Source organism: Sus scrofa, chromosome 2, assembly GCF_000003025.6.
Source record: "Sus scrofa isolate TJ Tabasco breed Duroc chromosome 2, Sscrofa11.1, whole genome shotgun sequence".
NCBI classification, from domain to species: Eukaryota; Metazoa; Chordata; class Mammalia; order Artiodactyla; family Suidae; genus Sus; species Sus scrofa.
In genome coordinates, this window is record NC_010444.4 from 361991 (window position 1) to 382736 (window position 20746).

Sequence of the window (20746 nt, forward strand, 5' to 3'; positions counted from 1 at the left end):
GTGTCTGCTCCAGCTCTCCCGACCTGTGGTGCCAGACGTGCAGTCTGGCTCCGAGAGCCTCACGTGGCCCTGGCAAAGCCTGGAGCTCACAGACCAGCGCTGAGCCTTGCCGGTGGGCAGGCTTATTTCCAGCCCTTTCTCATGGGTGGAGCTGGGAACTGATCCTTGACTTGACCTCAGGATTGGAGGGTTTGCTCCTTGTCCCTTACGTCTGGGTCCCATCTCAACCCTGGCGCGGAGCCACTGCAGGGAGAGCCAGAATAAGGGCCTGGAGGCACTGCGGCTCCTGGGAGGCAGCGTGGTTCTCACTTTGCCTGTTTGGCTGTCGTGCCGCCTCTGCTGTTGAGTTGTTTGCACCTATTCCGGGCTCTGTCAGGCCTACGGAAGTGCAGGGAGAAACCAGCAGCGCCCCCAAGTCAGAGTCACTATCTGGCGGCCCTCCTCTCCCTCCCTTGCTGTGTGTGTGTGGTTTTTGTTTTGTTTTGTTTTTGTCTTTTTGCTTTTTTTAGGGCCGCTCCCGCGGCACATGGAGATTCCCAGGCTAGGGGTTAAATCGGAGCTGTAGCCCCCGGCTGACACCAGGGCCACAGCAACGCAGGATCCCAGCCGCGTCTGCGACCCACACCACAGCTCACGGCAACGCTGGATCCTTAACCCACTGAGCAGAGGCAGGGATCAAACCCTCAAACTCATGGTTCCTAGTCGGATTCGTTAACCATTGCGCCGCAACGGGAACTCCTCCCGTGTTGTTTTGAAGCAAATACCCCTTTTACCTGTAAGTGTCGCAGTATGTTTCTTTTGAAATGGGGGCCTTTCTTTTAACTCAGCCCCAATGCCTCTGTTACACCTGAGGAAATGAACAGAGATCCTGTAACACCATGAAAGAGCTGGGTGGTATCGAACGTTCTAATTGTGTCATAAACGTGACGGAATTTTAAAAAAGTTTATTTGAATCTAGAGCCCAACAGGGTTGACTTGTGCTGGCGGTGCTTGTGTCTCTGTCCTCTCCCCGGGGAAGCCGGGTCTTCTGTCCCAGTGGGACCCTCCTGGGCAGTTAGCAGCCTTGCGGGCAGCCGGACGCTGCACCTGGTGGGGTTGGGTTCAACGTCGGCAGGTTGCCGGGGGTGGGGCTGGGTGTCCCCTGGGCGGCGGCGGCCCCAGGGCTGTCGTTTTCCTGGCCGGCACAGTTTCCCGCGCCTGGGTGTGTTTCCTTTACTCAGCAGTGCTCAGACCCCAGTTGGCCCGCCGCGTCCCTCCGTGGCTCGTGGGTCGGGGGTTGCTGGGTCCGCTCTGATAGCGGCATCTCCATCTTCCTTGGGACCCGCTGCTTCTGCACAGAGGTTCCTGAGGCTCCAGGGGTCTTAGCCTCCTAGGACTGGGTGCCCCCGTCGGCCCCCAGCACCCCGAGGTGGCTGAGGAGGGCTGCACGCTGCTGGGCTTGCGGGTTGATGTTTAGGGCATGATGCCTACAGGTCATCTGCGTCCAAGCCTCTGGGAGGGCCCTGCTCAGGGGGAGGCCGCGCAGGCCGGCCGGGATCCCTGCATCCCGGCCTCGTGACTGTCCAGAGCCTCTCTCTCTGCCTCCTACTTAGGGTGGATGAGGCGGGCTCGCTCTGCCCGCTCCCCACCGCCTTCCCTCCCCCTCCACGGGGAGCACGCCTTTAAAACCCAAGTTCAGTTCACCACGTGACCCTCAGCCACACCTGAACCGTGTGTCGACTCCCCTGCAGTTTTAAAATAATAACAAAAATGTAATAAAAAGATGAGCGCCCCAGGCTGCCCATAGTGAGGCGCGGACTTGGCGTGCTCTTTGCAGGAAGGCGGAAGAAGGTGCCGGGAAGAAAGAAGAGCCAGTCCAGACCGTCGGCGAAGGGCAAGAGCTGCGGGACGAGGCTGAGGAGGCGCCAGAGCCGCGCCAAGAGGAGGAAGGGGCAGAAGGCCAAGGTAGCAGCTGATGGGTGCACCCTGGCGAGGCTCCGTCCCCTGTGCAGGTTGGGAGGCAGGGTGTGCCCCAAGCGTCCTGGGGGGCACAGCACCAGACGGCCTGGTATCTGGGCGTGGGCAGCAGGGTCCTGGTGAGGCAGCTGGACACTGTCCCCTGCAGGCCATTCCCGCCCTCAGATCCGTCCACCTCTGGCTTTCAGAGCGGCCCTCACTCCCAGCACGGGTGGCCTGCGGTGCTGCCTGGCCTTGATTCGAAATGCTTCGTCCTCACTCCAGCTCTTGGACTGGACTCTCCTTTTCTTCTTTTTTTTCGTGTTAAGGGCCGCATGTGCAGCATATGGAAGTTCCCAGGCGAGGGGTCAAATCAGAGCTTGCGGCCCTCGTCACAGTCCCAGCAATGCCAGTTCCCTTACCCACTGAGCAAGGCCAGGGACCGAGCCCTTGTCCTCATGGCTCCTAGTCAGGCTTGTTGCCACTGAGCCACAGCGGGAGCTTCTGGCTGGACCTTGAAGCCAGTTTCGCACGCAGGAGAGGAAGCACCAGCCTGCAGCTGTTGCGACGTGTGCTCTGCGTCTTTTGTGTTTGCGCTCCAGTCTGCCCCGTCAGCGTCTACTCGTGTCGATTGTGTGCGTGTGAAAATACATCTTAGTTGTCAGTGGCGTGTTTGAACATCTGGTCTGATGGTTCAGAGATCCACGCCGCCCGGGCAGGCCATCCCTGCCGGCTCCCGCTTGGGGTCCAGACTCACTTTCCTAGATCCCGAGCCTGGCCTGCTTATGTTCCCACCGCACACACATCAGGTCACTCGTCACTTGGAGGGCTTGCTTCGCTCCTGAGTTTTTGCTCAAAGCAGACGCCAGCTGGTGGCTGCGCTGGCAGACCCTGCGGTGGTTTTTCGGGGTTTCGGTTGCAGGTGCAGGGCCACTAGTGGAGTCTGGGTGAGGAGCACCTCTGAGGCGCAGCAGTGGTACCCACGGCCCTCAGGCCTTGCACTTAGTGTTTGGTGTTGCCGCTTCCCCGTTGAAGTGGCATTTCTAGAACCTGAAGATTTCAGCCTTGGATTTTGGGGGGGTTTTTTTTGTCTTTTTGAGGGCCACACCCGCGGCATATGGAGGTTCCCAGGCTAGGGGTCTGATCAGAGCTGTAGCCGCCAGCCTGTACGCCACAGCCACTCGGGATCCAAGCTGCGATTTTGATCTACACGACAGCTCAAGGCAGCACCAGATTCTTAACCTGCTAAGCGAGGCCAGGGATCGGAGCCGCAACCTCATGGTTCCTAGTCGGGTTCATTAACCACTGCGCCACAACGGGACCTCCTCAGCCTTGTCGATCAGCGTTTCCTTCTTTGCTCCTTGGGTGCAGAATGAAGCCACAGCTCGGGCCCGCATCGCACGGAGACTCTACCTCCAGAGGCCAGCCCACGGAGCCTGCGTCCCCTCGGTGTGCAAGCCCGCAGACCCCTCTCTGGGGCTGATGCGAGCAGAAATCGGGGCGGCCTCCCTCTCCCTGTTTGGAGACCCCTATGAGCTGGACCCCTTTGACAGGTGACTGCAGCGGGGCATGCGGGGGGCCCTGCTCTTGCCCTAGGTCCGTGGGTGTGTTGCCCCTGGGGGGCCTGGTTGGCCCTCAGAACTGGCGTTGTGAGCTCCATGCCCCAGAGTCAGACGCTGTTAGGGGACAACCAGAAAGAAGCCCAGACCTGCCGCTGCCCTATTTTGGAGAAGGGTCTAGCCCCCCCACCCCTCCCAGCCGGGTGTGGGGCCTGGGTTCAGCATTGAGTCCCTAGTGCTGCCGTGTGGGTCGGGTGTTGTGGAGAGGGTTGGGGTCTCCTGGGACCTCCGGGTGCAGGTCACCCATTCCCTTTGACCTGTGCTCTCCCCCCAGTAGTGAAGAGGTGTCTGCAAGCCCTGCCTCCCCTCTGAGCGCCAAGAGGAGGATTCTGTCCCGGTCGGCCCTGCAGTCCCACCAGCCCGTGGCCCGGCCAGTCTCCATGGGGCTCTCCAGGTGTGTCCTGAGGGGACGGGGTGCGGGGTGGGCCCCGGGCCTCTGAGGACCAGCTGGGCTCCGTATTGGGCTGGCGCTCTGCCAGCCTGACCTCTTCCATGGCGTCTCCTTTGGCTCTTGATGAGGAAGTGCTGCAGCTGGTCCCGAGCCAAGGGCAGCAGGCAGCCCAGAGGCTACCTCCACCTGCCCACCCAGCCACAGAGCCCACCAGCAGCAGAGGGGGCCCAGCAGGGAGCCAAGCTTCTCTTTCATTTGACCCTGAAAAAAGAGAATCAACGGAACCAGCCAGGCTGGTAGACCCTGCTTGCCAGCTGTGCAGGCGCTGGGGCCGAAGGCTTGGGATGCTCTCAACCGCAGCCCCCGTTTCCCTGGTCGGGCCTGCAGGGTGGGTCTCACGCCTTCCCTTGGCATCCGCCTGCAGCCTCCGTGTGGGGCGTCCGGGCATGGAGAGGCCGTGACGCAGGGCCTGCCCTGGGTCTTCCTGCAGGAGGAGCGCTCCTGCCACAGCCGCCCAGCCGGAGGTGGACTCGGACCCTGTCCCTGACCTCCTGGGGAGCATCCTGTCCAGCCAGAACCTCCTGATGATGAGCAGCGCCGACATCGTCATCCACCGCGACGGCTCCCTGAGTGCCAAGAGGGCAGGTGAGGCGGCCTCTGCACGCGCCCGCTGTCCCCACCTCTGCCCACCTGGAGACTCGAACACACGGCCCCGGAGACCGTCGTGTGTGTGACCCAGTGGTTCTAGAGGTTGGCGGTTGGGGGTGCTGAGGGTCCTGAGGTCCCCCAGGCCCTCCTCACTGCAGCACAGCTGGTGTCCGTTCTCAACGGCCGCAGGGGCGGGAAACGGTCAGGGCTAGACCACGGGTGCTGCCCCCTTTTCCAAGTGTCTGTAACAGGCTCAGGCTCTTTCTGAGCCCCAAGTTGCATAAAAATAGTGTATGAACCCGAGGAGCATGGTGGCAGCTCCATGGCCATCTCCAGCCCTACCCAGAGGGGTGGCGGGGCAGCACTGCCACCCCCGCGCCCAGCCAGCCTCAGAGAAAGGCCTTCTGATGAAGGAGAGGGTGGGCACTGACGGCCGTTCGCTTTTGTCTTTTAGCACCGGTTTCTTTTCAGCGCAGCGCGGTTGGTCCGTCCCGAGGGGGAGCAGGCGCTGGGTCCGGGGCCGGCCTGCAGCCCAGAGGGACTCAGTCGGAAGACAGGCCGCAGAGCTTGGGGGCCACTGGTCCAGGCAGAGCTGCCCTGGGCGCAGCCCCAGCCCCACCCACCCCCACTTGTGTCCCGGCGCTCACATCGGGGGCAGCCGTGAAACTGGACTCCTCGGTGACCCCTCGGTCGGGCCAGGTTCAGACCTTGTCCAGCGCGAGCAGACCCAGCCTGAGGCAGGATGATGGCCCTCAAATGAACGGCGAGGTCAGGCACTCCCCGCCTCTGAGGTCCACGGCCTCCAAGGGCTCCAGCAGTAGCTCTGACTCGCCTTCTGGGAGCTCGGCGCCAGGACAGGCCCAGAGGCCAGCTCCCAGGAGGGCTGACGTCTCGGAGCTGCCCCGGATCCCGAAGAGCAGGAGAGACGACAGCCGAGCGGCCGAGGCCCCCGCCGGCGGGCAGCACATTGAGATCCCCAGCTCCTGCATCAGCCGCCTGACGGGCAGGGAGGGCCCAGGGCGGCCTGGCTGTGGCGCCCGGGTGGAGGGCGAGCCCAGCAGCCGGGCCGCCCGGGAGCCCAGCGCAGCCTCAGGGGGCGCCCCCCAGCCCCCCGCCCCGCTGGGGCCCTCGAGGGGGAAGGGCGTGGGCTCCACCTTCGAGAGCTTCAGGATCAATATTCCCGGGAACACAGCCCACTCCAGCCGAGTCCTCAGCCCCGGCTTCTGTAACACCTTCCGGCCTGTGGACAGCAAGGCGCAGAGGAGAGACAGCCCCGCGCCCCTCTTCTCCGTCAGGAAGACGAAGCAGCTCAAGAGCGAGATCTACGACCCCTTCAACCCCACGGGCTCCGACTCCAGCTCCGCCAGCAGCAGCCCTGAGCATCTGGGCTCTGGCCTCCTGCCTTCTGAGATCACCCGGACAATCTCTGTGGACAGCCCCAAGGCGCCAGCGCTGCCGCCCGTGCGCTGTGTCACATCCTACACTGTGCAGACCGGCTTTGGGAAGGAGCCCCAGCCTCCCCCAGGGCCCCCCGACGTGCCGGAGCTCCAGAGCCAAGAGGAGCCGGTCGGGGGCCGAGGCGCTGCCGCACAGGCCCAGAGGCTGTCCCCGCAGGAGCCCTGGGGGGGCGAGGACCAGCCACCGCGAAGCTCCTTCTTTGGCTCCGAGGGCCGGACGGTGACTTGCGTGGCTGTGGCAGACCCAGAGGCCCCCCCCAGCCCCAGCGCCCCGCACACCACCACGCACAGGGTCGTGGAGCTGCGGTCTCCAACCCGCTCCCGCTCCACGTCTAGCTCCCGTGGCAGGAAGAAAGCCCAGAGGCAGCAGGCCAGCAGCAGGGAGCACAAGAGGGCCCGCTCGGGCTCGGGCTCGCGATCGTCCCGCTCTGGGGACCGGAGTTCGAGATCAGTGTCGCCGGCGGGGGCTGAGGACCAGGCCAAGAGACACCGGCCCAAGGCCCGGAGCCGGAGGTCTTCCAGCGACCGCTCCAGCAGCCACGAGCGAGCCAAGCGGAAGAAGGCCAAGGCCAAGAGCAGGGAGCGGAGGAGGGGCTCCTGGGGCCGGGGCCGGCGGAGGTCCCGCTCCCGCTCCTGCAGCCCCGGCAGCTCCTCCCACGAGCACCGCGAGGGCAGGAGGAGGAAGAGGCGGAGGTCGGGGTCCAGGTCGAGGGGGCGGGAGGGCTCGCCCCCCAGCAGCCTGGAGAGGGGCCGGAGGCCCAGGCACCCCAGGGAGAGGAGGGAGCGGCTGGACAAGGAGGGCGGGGTGCGGCCCCGAGACAGGCGTGGCTCACGCGAGCGGCGGAAGCGCAGGTCCCGGTCGCCCAGCCTGGAGCACAGGCCCCGGGAGCATCGGCGGCCTCGTTCCCGGGAGAAGCGCCCCCGGCCCCGCGCTCGCTCCCCAGACAAGAAATTGGCTCCGAAAGAGGCTTCTCCAGTGCCCCCGCCCCAGGGGGAGCCAGGGCCAGACAGGGAGCACCCGGCCAGGCCCCCAGCCTCGGCAGGGCCAGAGGCCTCGCTGGAGGGGCCCGAGCCCGACCCGGCGCCCCCAAAGGCTCCCCCGGTCCAGGAGGTGCCAGCCGAGTGTGCCCCCGAGGACCTGGATTATGGCGACTCCGTCGAGGCGGGGCACCTCTTCGAGGACTTCTCCAGTGAAGCCGTCTTCATGCAGCTCGAGGACATGAGCTCCCCACCGTCCCCGGAGAGCACAGACTCCTCCCCGGAGCGGTGCCCCCTGCCCAGGCCTGCGCCCCCTGCCAGCCAGCAGCCCGACACCAGCCTGGCCATGGCCGTCATCAGAAGGGAGGTGTCGCTGATCCACGGCGAAGACGCTGGGCCGCCCCTGCCCCAGACAGAGGTTGCTCCAGAGAAGCACTCACTCCAGCCAGACACGGCCGAGGCCACCGCGGGGCCCGGAGCCCCAGGGGGCCAGCCCGCGGGTGGGGTGCTGGTGGGGAAGGAGGAAGGCCCCTCTCAGAGCCCCCTGCTGCGGGCCAGGGCGCTGGTGAAGAGAGTCACCTGGAACCTCCAGGAGGCGGAGGGTGGCGCCCCGGCTGAGGACAGAGGCCTGCGTGAGTGGGCACGTGGGGGGCGGCAGGGGAGGGGCCGGAGGACCCCGTGGGGCGGTACTCCTGGGCCTCCTTGGGCACGCAGGGAGGTCGCCTCGGCCTGACTTGGGGTCCTTAAAGCTGGGGTGCTTTTCTGGAGTTTCCCTGCCGGGAAGTAGGCTCCTGGCCTGGGGTGGCTACAGAGCACCCACCCCACGCCACGCCTTCTGCCTGTTGGCCCACAGGGACGCCACTTCACAGACCTCAGAAGCCCCGGGAAGCGGTCCAGGAGACCGAGGCCGGGGGCCCCGCGGCCGCGCTCCAGCAGGCAGCCTTCTCTGAGCCTCCTCCCCCCGGTCATGCGCTTCCGGAGCCTGGCTTTCCTGATGCTGACCCCTCTCAGGTGGGCGCCTGGGCCACGTGGGCTGGCCGGGGTTGGGGCTGAGGGCCTCACGGCAGCGCCCCTTTCTGCCCAGGCTCCTGGTGACTTGGGAGTGGGCGTCGTTGGGGGTGCTGGGCTGCCAGAGCCCCGCAGAGGCTGAGCAGACCGCCCTTGCCCAGGTGTACAGCCCCAGCCTGCCTCCTGCCGCGGCTCTGCCTTCGAGCGTCCCGCCCTACGCGCCCGTCAGCCAGCCCGCAGTCCACTTCATCCTGCAGGGGAGCCTCCCCCTGACGGGGGGCGGGGTGGCCCAGAGCCTGGCCCCAGTGCCCACCATCCTGACCACAGCCTCAGAGCCAGCTGGCCATGCTGCTGCTGCCGCCACCGCCACCGCCACCAACAACTCCGAGGAGAGGACGGCTGCTCCCCGGCCAGCCTCAGAGAAGGCCAGGAACGAGGAGGTGAGTCCTCCCTCCCTCCAGGGACAGGCGTGGGCCGGACGGTGGGGAGCTTGGCGCTCACACCGCGTCCTCACCCCCAGTACATGAAGAAGCTGCACGTGCAGGAGCGGGCAGTGGAGGAGGTGAAGCTGGCCATCAAGCCCTTCTACCAGAAGAGGGAGGTGACCAAGGACGAGTACAAGGACATCCTGCGGAAGGCCGTGCAGAAGGTGGGCACGGGGGGCCTGTCGCGCGGTGCAGCGGGAGTGGACCTGACTCGTATCCCTGAGGACACGGGTTCGGTCCCTGGCCTCGCTCAGTGGGTTAAGGATCCAGTGTTGCCATGAGCTGTGGTGTAGGCCACAGACGCGGCTCAGATCCTGCGTGGCTGTTGCTGTGGTGTTGGCCGGTGCCTAAAGCTCCAGTTTGACCCCTGGCCTGTGCACCTCCATGTGCTGTGGGTGTGCCCCTAAAAAGCAGGGAAAACAAAAAAGGTGGGCCCAGCCCCCCACCTGTGCTGTGCATGGTGAACCTTGCTGGGCTGTCACACAGGCAGGCGTCTCTGAGGCCAGGCTGGCTGGCCAGGGCCCCGGGCACCGCTGCCCTGTCCTGGGCACAGCTTCAGGCTGCCTCCCTGTAGGTGCGGGGGAGTATGAATGCTGGCGCAGCCGGCAGCGTCCCCGGGGTGTGGGCAAAGGCCAAGATGTTCACCTCAGCCCGGGGCGGGAAGACGGGGCTCTGCAGCGAGGTGCTCCTGCCGGCCACTCGGCCGGCCTCGGAGGCCCTCAGCAGCCCCAGCCCAGCAGGCAGACTCTGTCCCCAGGGGTGTCCCCAGGCCGGTGGCTGGGCTCACTGGACGTGGGGCTGTGCGGGGCGTCCGGCTGATGGCGCCCCCCCCCCCCAGATCTGCCACAGCAAGAGCGGGGAGATCAACCCCGTGAAGGTGGGCAACCTGGTGCGGGCCTACGTGGACAAGTACAGGCACATGCGCAGACACCGGCGGCCCGAGGCCGGCGAGGAGCCACCCGCCCAGGGCGCCGAGGGCTGAGCCCGCCTGGCGTGCCGCGTGCGGTGGCGGCAGCGGAGCTCTCCAGGGCACCCAGCGCTCCTGTTTCCAGGGTTCCTGCAATCACACGTGGGCTGTGCTCCTGTCTTGCTCACAGTTGAAAACTGGACTTTTTTATATGTATATTATAGATACACACTGTTCCCATTGTGTTCTAATTTATCAAAAATGGATTATCTTTAGAGACATGGTGGCTCTGTACTTGAAAGGTGAAGCCTTGGGTTAAGAGGGGTGGGGGGCGGCTCCTTAAGCCTCCGCAGTCTGCATCCCCTGTAGCCGTCTGCGCGCCCGCCCCTTGTTCCGCAAGTCCCCCGCCCTGCGTTGTTTTCTGAGTGGCTGCTGGAGGTTACACTCGGCTCCGATGCAGAACAGCGTTGGCAGATTGTGAAGCCCAGGGAGAGGCCCTGGGTGCAGCATGGACGGAGCCCCGTTCGGGAGAGGGGCCCCAGGTGCTGCCCCTCTGGTGCTCATGGCAGCGGGAACATCTGACCCCTGAGGGGCGCTTGTGTTCTGGGTAGTTTGTTGGTTCTAAAGCGGGGCCTGAGCGTCTTCACGGTGAAGACGAGGAGCAGATGTGCACAGGTGCCCGACGTGGACTGGGGCTGGGGCTCCCTTCCTGGGCCCCACGGGCCTGCGGCTTCCCACAAAGTGGGGTGAGCCTAGCACCCACCGTGTCCCTCCTGAGCCCCAGTCCCAGGCCTGCCCCTGGTCAGGACACCAGTACTGGGTCTTGGAATTTTTTTATTGGATTGGGAGGGGTCCAGGGTCCACCCTAGGCCGGCTGCTCCACCTCCATCAGGAAGCGCTCCAGCTCGTCATAGAGGCTGTTGGAGGGGGACAGGCAGAGGCTGAGGCTGCCGCTGTCCAGGGAGGACACGCCTTCACGCTGCACGCTCTCCAGCTGTGTCCGACACAGCCATGGCTCCAACTGCGGGTAGGGCGCTGTCAGGCCGGGCGAGGGCTACCTGCAGCCTCGCCCCAGGGTCCCTGCCCCTCACCTTCACCAGGACGAGGCTCTTCTCCTTGGGCCTCCCCACGGAGAGGTCCTGCCCGAAGCCCAGGTAGATGGTGTAGTGTGGGGAGCCCTGGCGCCGGCGGGCCCGGAACTCCATCAACTCTGCAGGACAGGGCTCTGGTGAGCGGGAGGAGGGGCAGGGGCCAGGAGCGCCCCCCCCCCCCCCCCCGCAGCCCCGGGGCAGGTGCAGGTGCGTCACTGACCTTGGAAGAAGGTGCCGAAGTCGAAGATGGGGGTGTCGCAGTCTCGGGGCAGCAGGCAGGCGGGGGTGGAGGGGCTGCCAGAGCCCAGGGGCCCTCCCACCTCCCAGTAGACTTTGCACTTGCCCAGGCGCCGGGCCCACAGCTTGGGTCCCCGGAACTCCAGCTGCAGGCCGGGGGCCACGTGCTGCAGCAGCTTCTCTGTGTAGTGGAGCTGCTTCTGGTCAGGCAGCTCAGCGGGGCTGGGGAAGGCTACCTGCTGGGGCTCTGCAGCCGCGCCAGCCGGGCCCGGAGACCCGTACAGGAGCACACAGCTGGGGCCCCCCACCATCTCCTGCAGCACCGTTCGACCTTTGTACATGATGGTCAAGTCCAGAGCCTCCAAGCTGGGCCCTGCGTGCAGACCGAGCTGTGAGCAGCTGGGACTGGCCGCGCCCCGCTCGCCTGCCATCCGCGTGCAGACACGGGGGTAGAGTGTGGTGCAGGGCTCCGCCTCTTGGGGCTTCCAGGGCACCGGGGCTGGGAGTGGGCCTGCATCTGGAGAGGAAGGCCTGAGTTGGCTCCTGGTCCCCCAGCTCCTCTCCCTTCCACGTGTCACTTGGCTCGCCTCACCTTGTCATCTGGGCCTGGGGCTGTGGCCCAAGGCTGGGGGCCACCTTCCCTGCCAGTGGCAGGTACAGTTTCTAAGCAGGGAGCTCTGGACCTGAGGAGGCTCGGCTATTCGGGCCCACCTGTGGTCAGCCCATCCCTACTGGGGGCAACCCCCCCCCAGGGGTCCTGCTGTCCTGCCTGTCCCTCCCCTTGGCCCAGAACCCTGCAGGGCAGAGCAGCCGTCTCTCACATGGAACCTCGGGGGGGGTCAGATCCACGCCCCATGCAGCTTCCAGCAGATGGTCCTCCATGCAGCTCTGCTGCAGAGCCTGGAGCAGGAGGTCCCCACCATCTCCAGCTGGGCTTGGGGTGCAGGGTTCAGGGCTCGGCCTGGCCAGCTCGTGCCTCAGCCTCTCACCAGTATGTGCTGCCAGGCGCGGCCCGGGAAGCTCACCCTGCGGAGAAGACAGTGTGCCGGCATCAGTGAGCAGCTCCCCAGCCCCAGTGAGAAGTGGCAGCCCCAACCCGGGAGCAAGGAGGGCTGAGTGGCCTTACCCTTGGGGGTGGGGCATCCTCGAGGGCCTCCTCTTCCCCCGGGTTGAAGCCTGGGCCTTCTGGGAGAGAATTAGGTTTAAGGGGACATGGGGATCTGAGACTGGACTGGGTCACCCAGGGGTGAACCCCTGGGCAGCTCCTCCCCTTCACCAGTCCCCAGAGGCCCGTCTGGGGCCTCCCGGCCATCCCCTACCCCACCTTCCCCCAACAGTCTGGCCCCAGCCTCTCCCACGCCAGTTTCTAAAAGGGGAAATCTAACCCAGCAGCGGCTTGCTCCGCGGCACAGCCCTCCCTGCAGGCAGCCCTCCCCTGGCCTTCCTCACCTCCGCACCCCAGCTCGGGGTTGATCATATACACCTTATGAGGGTCAGTGGGGTCCCCTGAGTTGTCCTGCAACATCACGAAGCGCCGCGTGCTGTGCAGGGCACAGCGGAAGTTGGTTTTCCAGGAGGCGCGGAGGGCACCCTCCGGGATCGGCTGCGCACCTTCGCTGCTGCGGGGCGGCCACCTGCCGCGGGCCACGGCCCAGGCCTGGGGAGGGATGGAATGGAGTACGGGCCTGGACCTGGGCCGGTCCCCCCGCACTCCAGGCGGGGCTGGGGTCCCACCTTAAAGATGCGCGAGTCGGACTCGCCCAGGTCCTTTCGGGCGAAGTGCTTCCAGGGCACGCGGAACCGTGTTCTGGCTTCATCCAGCCATCGCAGCCCTGCGTAACGGCCGCTGCTGACTTCGCCCAGAAGCCAGTCTCCGAAGAGCACGCGTGGGCACCCCCTGCGGGCAGAGCAGCGGGCGTCAGGGCACGCGCGGACCGCGAGGTGCTTGGGGTTGGCACCGGGTAGGGCTGCGGGCTGTCACCTGTCAGGAGCCGCGGCCATTGCTCCCTCTGCAAGGACTGGGCGTGGAGACACTGGCTTGGCCTCCGCGGCGAGAGCTCTGACCACGGGGGCAGGCAGGTGTTAACCGCAGGTGAGAGGAGAGCTGCGCGTGTGTCACCACACACCACAGGTAGTGAGTGTGGCCAGGTGTCACGGGTGTTGGGGTCACAGATGGGGGTTGAGGGCTCTGGCCACGACGTTGCCCAGGTGAGTCTTGGCCAAGGCGGCGATGGGCGTGACTGCAGACGTGGAGGGCGGGCGCACAGGGGCCACAGGTGTCGAGCTGGCGCCCGGGATGGGCCCTGCGGGGGCGCGACGACCGCAAGGAAACGAAACCGCGTGTCGCAGGAAAACGAAACCTAACCAGCTGGGCCGCGGGGCGGCCGGCGCCCCCTCCCTGCCCCGCCCGCCCGGCTCGTCCTCGGCAACCGCGACCTCTGCCTCCAGGTTCCCCAATTCCGGACCCGTGCCCCTCCCCCCGCAGTCACCCGCGCTGCCCGCCCCCTGCTGGTCACTGCTCTGCGAAGCGAACCCGGGATCCGACGTGGCCGTCCCTGCCCCTCTCGCTCCGCGTAGGTTGGGGGTCCCCAGTACCTGAACCGGGAGCTGCCGGGGCAGGAAGTTTCGTCTCCCCGGGGGCTCGGGAGCGAGCGACTTTATGGGGCCGGGGCGGGGGCGGGGCCGCCGGAGAAGTCACGTGCTCCGGGGCGGGGCGACTCGGGGGTTGGGGCGGCGGGGGCGGGGCGGGCGACTCGGGGGCCCCGCCGCTACTCTGCTCGCCCAGCGGCGCCGCGGAGTGGGGCGCCGGCGGCAGCCGCGGCAGCGGCAGTGGGACGAGCTGGGGGCGCCAGGAGCAGAAACAGGAGCGGGCTCGTGTGACGGGGGTGTGGGAGGAGCTGCAGCTGTGCTCACTGAATTCTTTCCAGTGCGAGTTGTTGAGACAAGAACACCCAAATTCTGCCGAGATTAAAACATGCGGAACGCAGAGCAGTTTTATGAGGAAAAAAGCCAGTGACCCATGAGGGGTGTGGTGGCAGTTGGGGCGGAAGTCCTGCCTGACGTCCATCCCTGAGGAAGCCAGTAGAGGGGGCTCTGTCCCCACTGAGTCAGGCTGGGTGGCCCCACGATCTCTGTCTCCTGCACCCACTGGCCACTCCTGTCACCCCAGGCCGATGGCCTGCAGGCTACTGTCGCTCTGGGCCACCCATGGCCCTATCTCTGGTTGCAGTCCAGCCACCTGGACCAGGTGTCCCTGAGGGCACCCCAGGGTGTTTATTGCCCACACTGTGGCCACAGGAGCCCGAGGTGTGACCCCTGGAAGGTCCCCAGGACCGTGCTCCCCTAGATGAGTGCTCCTGGGAACAGCTCCTGGCTCCTCAGCCTCCCCCAGGCCAAGAATCTCCATGCTGGGTCGGTTGGGAGGGAGATCCCAGCGCACGCCCCCCCCCCCCCCAGGGCCGTGGTTAGACCAGGAGAGGAACTTTCTGGCCACCAGCTGGCACCAAGCCTGGGAAGCCCCACGAGCACAGCAGGTGGTTTACGGGAAATGGTGCCCAGGGTTCTGCACAGGGCGTGAGCCTGCCCAACCCTCTCTGCCCCTCGGGCCACCAGGAGGACTCCCGCGGGGCAGGGGCAGAGGGGCCACGTCCCCACCACCCGCCACCCGCAGCCCCCTGGGCAGACCCCACGTAGGCCCGCAGATCCCACAATGTCACTTTATTCTGGGCAATGGAGTTGGGGAGAGGGGCCGAGCCGATTGTCGGCGTCCGGACTCGCTGGGGCCGCGGGGAAGCAGCGCTAGAAGTAGATGGAGTCAGTGCCCGGGGCGTCCTGGCCACGGCCGCCCGGGCCCGCGTCTGCACCCTCGTCGCCACCGCCCTCGCTGCCCGAGTCGCCGGCGCCATCCACCTCCGAGCCTGGCGTGTTGAGGACCACCACGTCGGCCTCAGCCCCAATGTCCTCCCCGAACCACACAGCCTTGTAGCCGCCCTCAGGCCGCCGCTCCTTGGTCAGGATGGACCTCACGGCTGCCGGGCTGCCCCCATCCGGGGCTACCGCAGGGGACTCAGGGACACGGTGAGAGGGCGCGGGGCTGTGGGGCGAAGGCTCTTGGGGCTCAGCATCTGGGGGTGCGGGCTTTGGGGGTGCTGGCGGGGCAGGGCTGGGTGGGGGACTAGGGGCGGGCTCCCAGTTGGCCTCATCTTTGGTGAGGAAAGCCTTGTTGTCAAAGCCTTGGGGCTGGGGCTCCTGGGGGCAGGGGCGGGTGGGAGGCAGCCATCAGCCAGAGCCCAGCGGGCTCAGACCAGCCCGGCCGTCCCCCGAGGCGGTCCCTCGTCCCTCCCTCCGCTCTCTGCCTCTCTCTGCTCCCCCCCCACTGTTTGGGCCATGGTGTCTGCGCCCCATCACCTTCACCCGGTTTCCATCTGCTCCACCGACCCCTGGTCGCGCTGCCTCCCTCTCGGTCCCCCATGCCCTCCACGGCCCTCTGCTCTCTCTAGCCCTGTCCTGTCCCCACCCCCAGGGCCTCACCAGAGCTTTGCCGGAGCAGCACTTGAGTCGGTGGCCATAGTGCTTGTGGACAAGGACCGTGAGGGCGATCAGAGCCAGAAGGAGCAGCGCGCCCAGCACCCCGCCTAGCACCGCCATCTCCACAGTCGAGAAGCGCCTGTCCCCGTTTGAGATTGGCTTCGCTGCAGTGCTGCTTTCTTCGTTCACCGGCGTCCCTGCCGGCAATACCACCACCCGCTTACTGTCACACGCTCATGCCAACCTGTGGCAAGCGCCAGGCACCTGAGAGCAAGCCAGGCCTGGCCACCACCAGAGCTTGGGGAGTGGGCACCACTGACCCCCACTAAGGAGCTGTGTGTTCCCAGGGGGCCCCGATAGGCCAGGCTGCTGGGCGGGAGGGGAGAGGGATCAGTGCCCACTGGTTCCAGGTGGGAGGGAGGGGCTCCAAGGTCACAGGAAGGGGGCTAAGGGCCACATGGGGCCAGTGGAGTGAATGGCCCAGGGAACTGGGGACTTCACTGGGTCTCAAGTCCAGCCTCTGCCCCACCCTCCACACACCTTCCCCAGGTTCCCTCCTGGGCCCCCCGAGACCCGTCTCTCCCCGCGACCAGAGCGGACTCCCCTGGGGATTTGTGGTCAGCACGGTCATGATGGGCTGACCTGGGGTGGACCCTGCCTTACAGTGACCACCCAGAGTCATGAGTCAGAGAGCATGAGGGTGACTCTAGGGTAAGTGGGGTGCTACCTGAGGACCAGGGGTTCCTGCTGGACCCAGGGGATGTCGGCAGAGAGGTTCCTGGCTTTGAGGTCTGTGCTGAGCTCCCGCCGGGTGAGGCTGATGGGGGGGAGGGGCTGGTTCCCATACCGGGGGGCCCCCCAGGCATGGAGGAGGTAGGTGGCCTCAGAGTTGTGCCTGGAGAGGGGTGCGGGCCAGTGTCCCCCCCAGAGCTGGTCGTGGAGGACCCCTGCGAGGGCTCAGGGGACTGGGGGGCTTCCGCAGTGGTGCTGCTCGAGGGTCTGGTCGCTGAGCCCCCACTGGGTGAGGCTGATGGGGGAGGGGGGCTGGTTCCCGTACTGGGGGGCCCCTCAGGCACGGAGGTGGCAGGTGGCCTCAGAGTTGTTCCCAGGGAGGGGCGTGGGCCAGTGCCCCCCCCAGAGCTGGTCGTGGAGGACCCCTGCGAGGGCTCAGGGGGCCGGGGAGCTTCCGCAGTGGTGCTGCTCGAGGGTCTGGTCGTTCCTGCAGTCTCTGGGGGTGTGGGGGGGCCTGAGGGGCCTGGGGCCAGGGACAGGCTTGGGCTTGCCACTGCCCTTGGCAAGAAGCCCTGCCCGAGCCCACCTGGGGTCCCTGGGAGGCTCACCTGTGGGGCTGGGCTCCTGTTCCGAGACTTGAACCTCCAGGACCGTGGTCGCTGTGCCTGAGGTCACCGTGTTCGTGGCCTCCACCTGGGCGGGAAGGGGGCTCGTCCCTCCTGGGCTCCGACTTAACCCCCGCCCCTTGGAGATGCTGCCCGGCCCTCACCTCTGCGTAGAAGACCCCAGCCTGCATCAGCAGGGCGCTGGTCAGCACGGCCTCCCCGTCCATTCGGAAGTTGGAATTGTTGGTGATTCGGTACGTGATGGCCGAGTTGAGGTCCTGGACAGGGTCCAGTGAGTCCGGGGCCCAGGCTGCTCCCTCAGGCCCCTCCAACCCACCCCCAAGGGAGGCCCGGGCAGTGCCTACGGGGAACTCAGGGTCCTGGGCCCGGATCCTCAGAGGCTGGGGCGGGGCGGCTGCATCCTGGACTGCCACGCCCGGCCCGGAGCCCAGCGCCACGGTGCCGCGGTACAGGCTCTCCGGGAAGCGGGGCAGGCTCCCGTTGGCGTCCAGGGCCTCCACCGTGACCTGGGTCACCGAGTAGCGAGCGCCGTCCGCCTGCTCCCCCTGGGGGTTGCAGAGGCGGCCGTGACCACTGGGTCCTTGGAGGGTGAGCCCAGCAGCCTGGGGCCCAGGAAGGGCCTGGAGACCTGGCCCTGTGCGGGCACCCACCTTGACCATCAGAACGAAGGTCTGGGGGCTGGGGATGCTCTTGGCCATGGTGAGGTTGCCCGAGTCGGCACCGATGGAGAACGTGCCGTCCTCATGTCCTGGGGGGCGGGCGGGAGGGTTTGGTGCGGTCGCCGCCGGAGGCCTGAGGTCCCGTGGTCCCAGGTGGCAGCCCCCCCCGCCCCCCCCGGGGTTCCTCAGCGCAAGGTGGGAGTGGGGCGCGGTGTGGGGAGGGAAGCCGGGAGCTGGTGCGCCCTCACCCGTGACCATGCTGTAGATGATACGCTCGTCGATGCCCCGGTCTCCGTCCACGGCGTAGATGGGCCCCGGTCGCAGGGTGAGGGGGCCTGGCTGCAGGAACAGGGAGGGAGGGTGCCGTGGAGCCGGTGCCCTGGCCTTGCCTCAGCCCTCCTCCCCTCAAGGAGGGCTGGCGTCGCCCTCCGAAGGGCAGCCAGGCACACGCTCCAATCAGCACAATTATCCAGTGCTCCTCCCTGGATCCGGTCGCGGACGAGTCAGTTTTTGCCTGAAGGCTTTGGTCAATCCGAGCGAGCGAGCGACTCTGGGCAGCACGCGCGCGTGGGAGGGGAGAAGCCGTGTGTCGCAGGGCGGGGGCCCTTGTGGCTGGAGGCTCCCCGACGTGCTCTGAGCGGCCCCCCAGCCTCCCCGGAGTCCCAGCCAGCTCCCTGCCTGCTCACGGGGTCCGGGCTCTGCCCTGACAGCTGGGCCCTGGTCCCTCACTTGGACTTCAGAGACTCTGCCCCCACTTGCCACCTCGAGGGGTACAAAGGAACGCTCCCGTTTGCTTGAAAAGCACAGCTGAATCTGGCCCCGTGGCAGCTAGGCCCCCAGCCCATGCCCGCCTCCATCCCTCTGGGGCCCCAGTACCAGTCTGTGGCCTGTGGGCACAGCCCCGTGGTACTGGGCTTGGATGCAGACGTGACCATCTGAGTAGACGCAAGGCAGGAACCAGGGGGGCCGCAGGTCTGCAGGCTGCACCTCCAGAATCAAGGTGGCTGTGGCCGAGTGGCTGGGCTGCTTGTTCTCCTCCTGTGTGTCCTGCAACAGCCCAGCCCTGTGGGTCAGGCCTGGGCGCCCGGCGCTGGGGCAGCTCGGACGGGGACGGGGGGCAGGAGTGGTCTGCTCACCCGGACCAGCAGCTGGAAGGTCATCCTTGGCAACGCATCGAAGTCCAGTGACCGGTCCAGCTGCAGGGCTGGGCGGTTTACGCCCGCCAAGGAGAAGAAGTCACTGGCACCCTGGGGAGGCGAGAGGACTCAGCCTGGGACCCTGGGGCGGGGGGGGGTGTGTGCAGAGGTGGGGAGGCCCACAGGGGAGGGCTGCAGGCCCTGACCGGTGTCACTTCCTGGAGGGTATAGAACAAGATGTCATCTCTGTCCCGGTCCTGGGCCTCCAGCTCCGTCTCAGGGATGACGGTGGCTTTCACTTTGGTGTCCTGGGGGATGGAGGAGTGTTGGTCTGACCACGCCCCTGACCGGGTGGACCGGTCTCCAGGGTCAAGTGCCTGGCCACTGACCTTCTACCCTCTGGGCCCCACCCTGGGGCTCCTGCCGCTGCTCCCTCCCACTCACCTCGGGCACCCCCCATTGCTTGGTCTTGTAGGGAAACACGGGCGGGTTGTCGTTGACATCCAGCACAGACACAAACACCCTCAGCTGGGTCACCTGGGGGAGAGAGGAGGGCCCCCGCGCCAGCAGAGTGACTCACGCTGGGAGCTGGGCTGCAGCTCCCAAGACAGCTCTCTGCCTGGGGCGCCTGCCCCACCAGCGATTACAGACAAGGAACAAAACCCAACTGACAAAGCACAGAAGGTGCAGCTGCCCTGGAGAAAAATAACACAGGACTGGGGGTGTGACCAGCAAAATCTCGAATGAGGAAAATGGCCACCCCGTGGAATGTCTTCAAACATAAATCTCAGAGACAATCGGGAAGCCCGTAGATTGAAAGAAACGTGAGACAGACATCAGCCGGTTGCATTAGGTGGGCCTTGCCTGGGTCTTGATTCCAACAGGAGGCTGGAGCTGGGGCGGATAGTGGGAGGGGAGGCTGGGGACCCCCGGCCTCTTTGAGGGCTGGCGCTCTTGTGCCAATGGCCAAGAAGAAGCATCCTTTATTTCTAGGGGCTCATCTAGAGGTATCTAGAGGCGGGTGGTATGCTGTGCTGTCGGGTCGGGCGCTCACAGGGCTCAGGGGAAGCTGCTGAATGGCAGGTGCAGGAGGCTGCGGGGGAGGAGCCTCTCTGCGGAGAGGCCTCAGATATGGGGAAGGTGGAGCTTGAGGCAGAGCCAACAGATTTGCTGGAGCAGGGGTGTGGGTGGGGGGCGGGAGTGAGGGCTGGGCTGCAGGGCCGGGCACCTCTGGGGGTGGGGGGCTTGGATCTCGGGTCAGGGCTGTCCTCTCCTTCCGGAGCCGGGGTTGGGAGTCTGTGGCTCAGGCAGAGTCTGGACTGAAGAGAGTGTGGGTGTCGCCAGCACAGGGCGACACTTGAAAATATACCAGTGGGTGAGGTCACCAGGGAGTGACCGTGGACCAGGCGGAGCAGAGCACAGAGGTCCAAACAGAGTGCCCTGACGTCGCGGGTGAGGGTGGGGCGGGGGGGGGCGGACTCACCACAGTGTCCCCTCTCTTGCACTCCAGGTGTGCCTGCAGCATCGAGTTCTCCTGTGGGGGCGGGTGGGTGCTGGGGGTCACCCGGTCCGCTGGCCGCGGCACACAGTCCCCATTTCACAGGTGAGGAGACTGAGGCCGACCTTTGTTTAGGGCCCCCATCACCCAGGCTGGGTCCAGAGGCCATCGGGCCCAATCGGTTTCCCTCAGGGCAGCCCTCAGCCAAGCCTGGGGCCCAAGAGGCCCCCTGGGGACACTGAGACCTATAGGTCCCCAGAAGGCCCATCCCTGGGAGGAATGCGTGTGCCCACACGGCCCCTTGGGGGTCCGCTGCCCCGCCGCCCTCAGGGGCCCCACCAGCCCCGCCTCCACCAGTACCTCGTAGTCCGGAGTTATGTTGAGAAAGAGCTGAGTCCCCCGGATGCGAAAGGCAAAGAGAGTGGACGAGGGTCCGAGGGTCACCTGCTGGTCCTCGGGGACATAGATGTCCAGCAGGGGCGCGCTGAGAGTCGTGTTCTCCTCGATCTCGAAGAAGGTCTGGTTCACAGAGCAGACTGGAAGTGGACGGAGGGTCAGTGCCCTCCAGCCCCCGTGGCCGCCCAGCCCCGCCCCCAGCCCCGCTGCCGCCCCCAGTACCCTGGGCCTGGGCTGTGGCCACGAGCAGCAGGAGCAGCAGGGGCCAGGTCCCCATCTCGGCAGCAGACAGCCCAGGGGCGGGTCCAAGCCTGCCTGGCGTCCAGGACCCTCTGAGCACCGTGGTGCTGGCGCAGAAGCTCCAACTGGGTGACCTTCGGCCCTGCCAGGCACCGCCCCACTTTATGAGCCCTTAG

The 20746-nt window shown here is 66.4% G+C and overlaps 3 protein-coding genes across 12 annotated transcripts in view; 1 reads left to right on the forward strand and 2 right to left on the reverse strand.

The window, feature by feature from the left end:
- Positions 1 to 9709, forward strand: part of PHRF1 (PHD and ring finger domains 1) — a 31164-nt gene extending 21455 nt beyond the window's left edge. For 4 of the 5 annotated variants that reach the window (XM_005652788.3, XM_005652789.3, XM_005652787.3 and 1 more), the window contains 9 exons: positions 1817 to 1944; positions 3307 to 3488; positions 3829 to 3948; positions 4436 to 4590; positions 5048 to 7660; positions 7882 to 8039; positions 8198 to 8476; positions 8557 to 8685; positions 9360 to 9709. In XM_005652788.3, coding sequence (XP_005652845.1) covers positions 1817 to 1944; positions 3307 to 3488; positions 3829 to 3948; positions 4436 to 4590; positions 5048 to 7660; positions 7882 to 8039; positions 8198 to 8476; positions 8557 to 8685; positions 9360 to 9503 — 3908 coding nt within the window. In that variant the 3' untranslated portion in view covers positions 9504 to 9709. The remainder of the gene's footprint in view (positions 1 to 1816; positions 1945 to 3306; positions 3489 to 3828; positions 3949 to 4435; positions 4591 to 5047; positions 7661 to 7881; positions 8040 to 8197; positions 8477 to 8556; positions 8686 to 9359) is intronic. The other variant, XM_003122392.3, reaches the window with a different exon arrangement.
- On the reverse strand, positions 10245 to 13582 carry IRF7 (interferon regulatory factor 7). Of its 3 annotated transcripts, none has more exons than XM_021076250.1 (9): positions 13352 to 13582; positions 12738 to 13059; positions 12491 to 12653; positions 12206 to 12413; positions 11883 to 11941; positions 11578 to 11782; positions 10740 to 11273; positions 10520 to 10638; positions 10245 to 10449 (listed from the first exon to the last, which is right to left on the reverse strand). In XM_021076250.1, the coding sequence occupies exons 2-9, from the start codon at positions 12755 to 12757 to the stop codon at positions 10294 to 10296; spliced, it is 1464 nt and encodes a 487-aa protein (XP_020931909.1). In that variant the 5' UTR covers positions 12758 to 13059; positions 13352 to 13582; the 3' UTR covers positions 10245 to 10293.
- CDHR5 (cadherin related family member 5) lies at positions 14459 to 20723 on the reverse strand. Of its 4 annotated transcripts, none has more exons than XM_013989870.2 (15): positions 20553 to 20723; positions 20295 to 20470; positions 19920 to 19970; positions 18881 to 18973; positions 18643 to 18744; positions 18437 to 18547; positions 18177 to 18347; positions 17549 to 17639; positions 17292 to 17389; positions 16986 to 17186; positions 16785 to 16898; positions 16624 to 16708; positions 16011 to 16538; positions 15287 to 15480; positions 14459 to 15004 (listed from the first exon to the last, which is right to left on the reverse strand). In XM_013989870.2, exons 1-15 carry the CDS (start codon positions 20605 to 20607, stop codon positions 14555 to 14557), a joined length of 2520 nt encoding a protein of 839 aa, XP_013845324.2. In that variant the 5' UTR covers positions 20608 to 20723; the 3' UTR covers positions 14459 to 14554. The 4 variants fall into 4 exon arrangements, with proteins under 4 accessions (XP_013845324.2, XP_020938214.1, XP_013845350.2 ...); XM_021082555.1 differs by having other exon boundaries at positions 16011 to 16100; positions 20553 to 20718; XM_013989886.2 differs by having other exon boundaries at positions 14461 to 15004; positions 16011 to 16178; positions 20553 to 20709.

Excerpts from the sequence above, each read along its gene's own strand:
- IRF7 (XM_021076250.1), bottom strand. The coding sequence starts at position 12,757 with ATGGCCGCGGCTCCTGACAG. Across the intron at positions 12,654-12,737 it reads ATGGCCGCGGCTCCTGACAG|GGGGTGCCCACGCGTGCTCT; the intron begins GTGACAGCCCGC and ends CTCTGCCCGCAG. Across the intron at positions 11,274-11,577 it reads GACCCCCCCCGAGGTTCCAT|ATGCAGGCCCACTCCCAGCC; the intron begins GTGAGAGACGGC and ends CTTCCTCTCCAG.
- CDHR5 (XM_013989870.2), bottom strand. The coding sequence starts at position 20,607 with ATGGGGACCTGGCCCCTGCTGCTCCTGCTGCTCGTGGCCACAGCCCAG. Across the intron at positions 19,971-20,294 it reads ACATAACTCCGGACTACGAG|GAGAACTCGATGCTGCAGGC; the intron begins GTACTGGTGGAG and ends CCGCCCCCACAG. Across the intron at positions 16,539-16,623 it reads ACAGGAGCCCAGCCCCACAG|GCCCCTCAGGCCCCCCCACA; the intron begins GTGAGCCTCCCA and ends CCCTGGCCCCAG.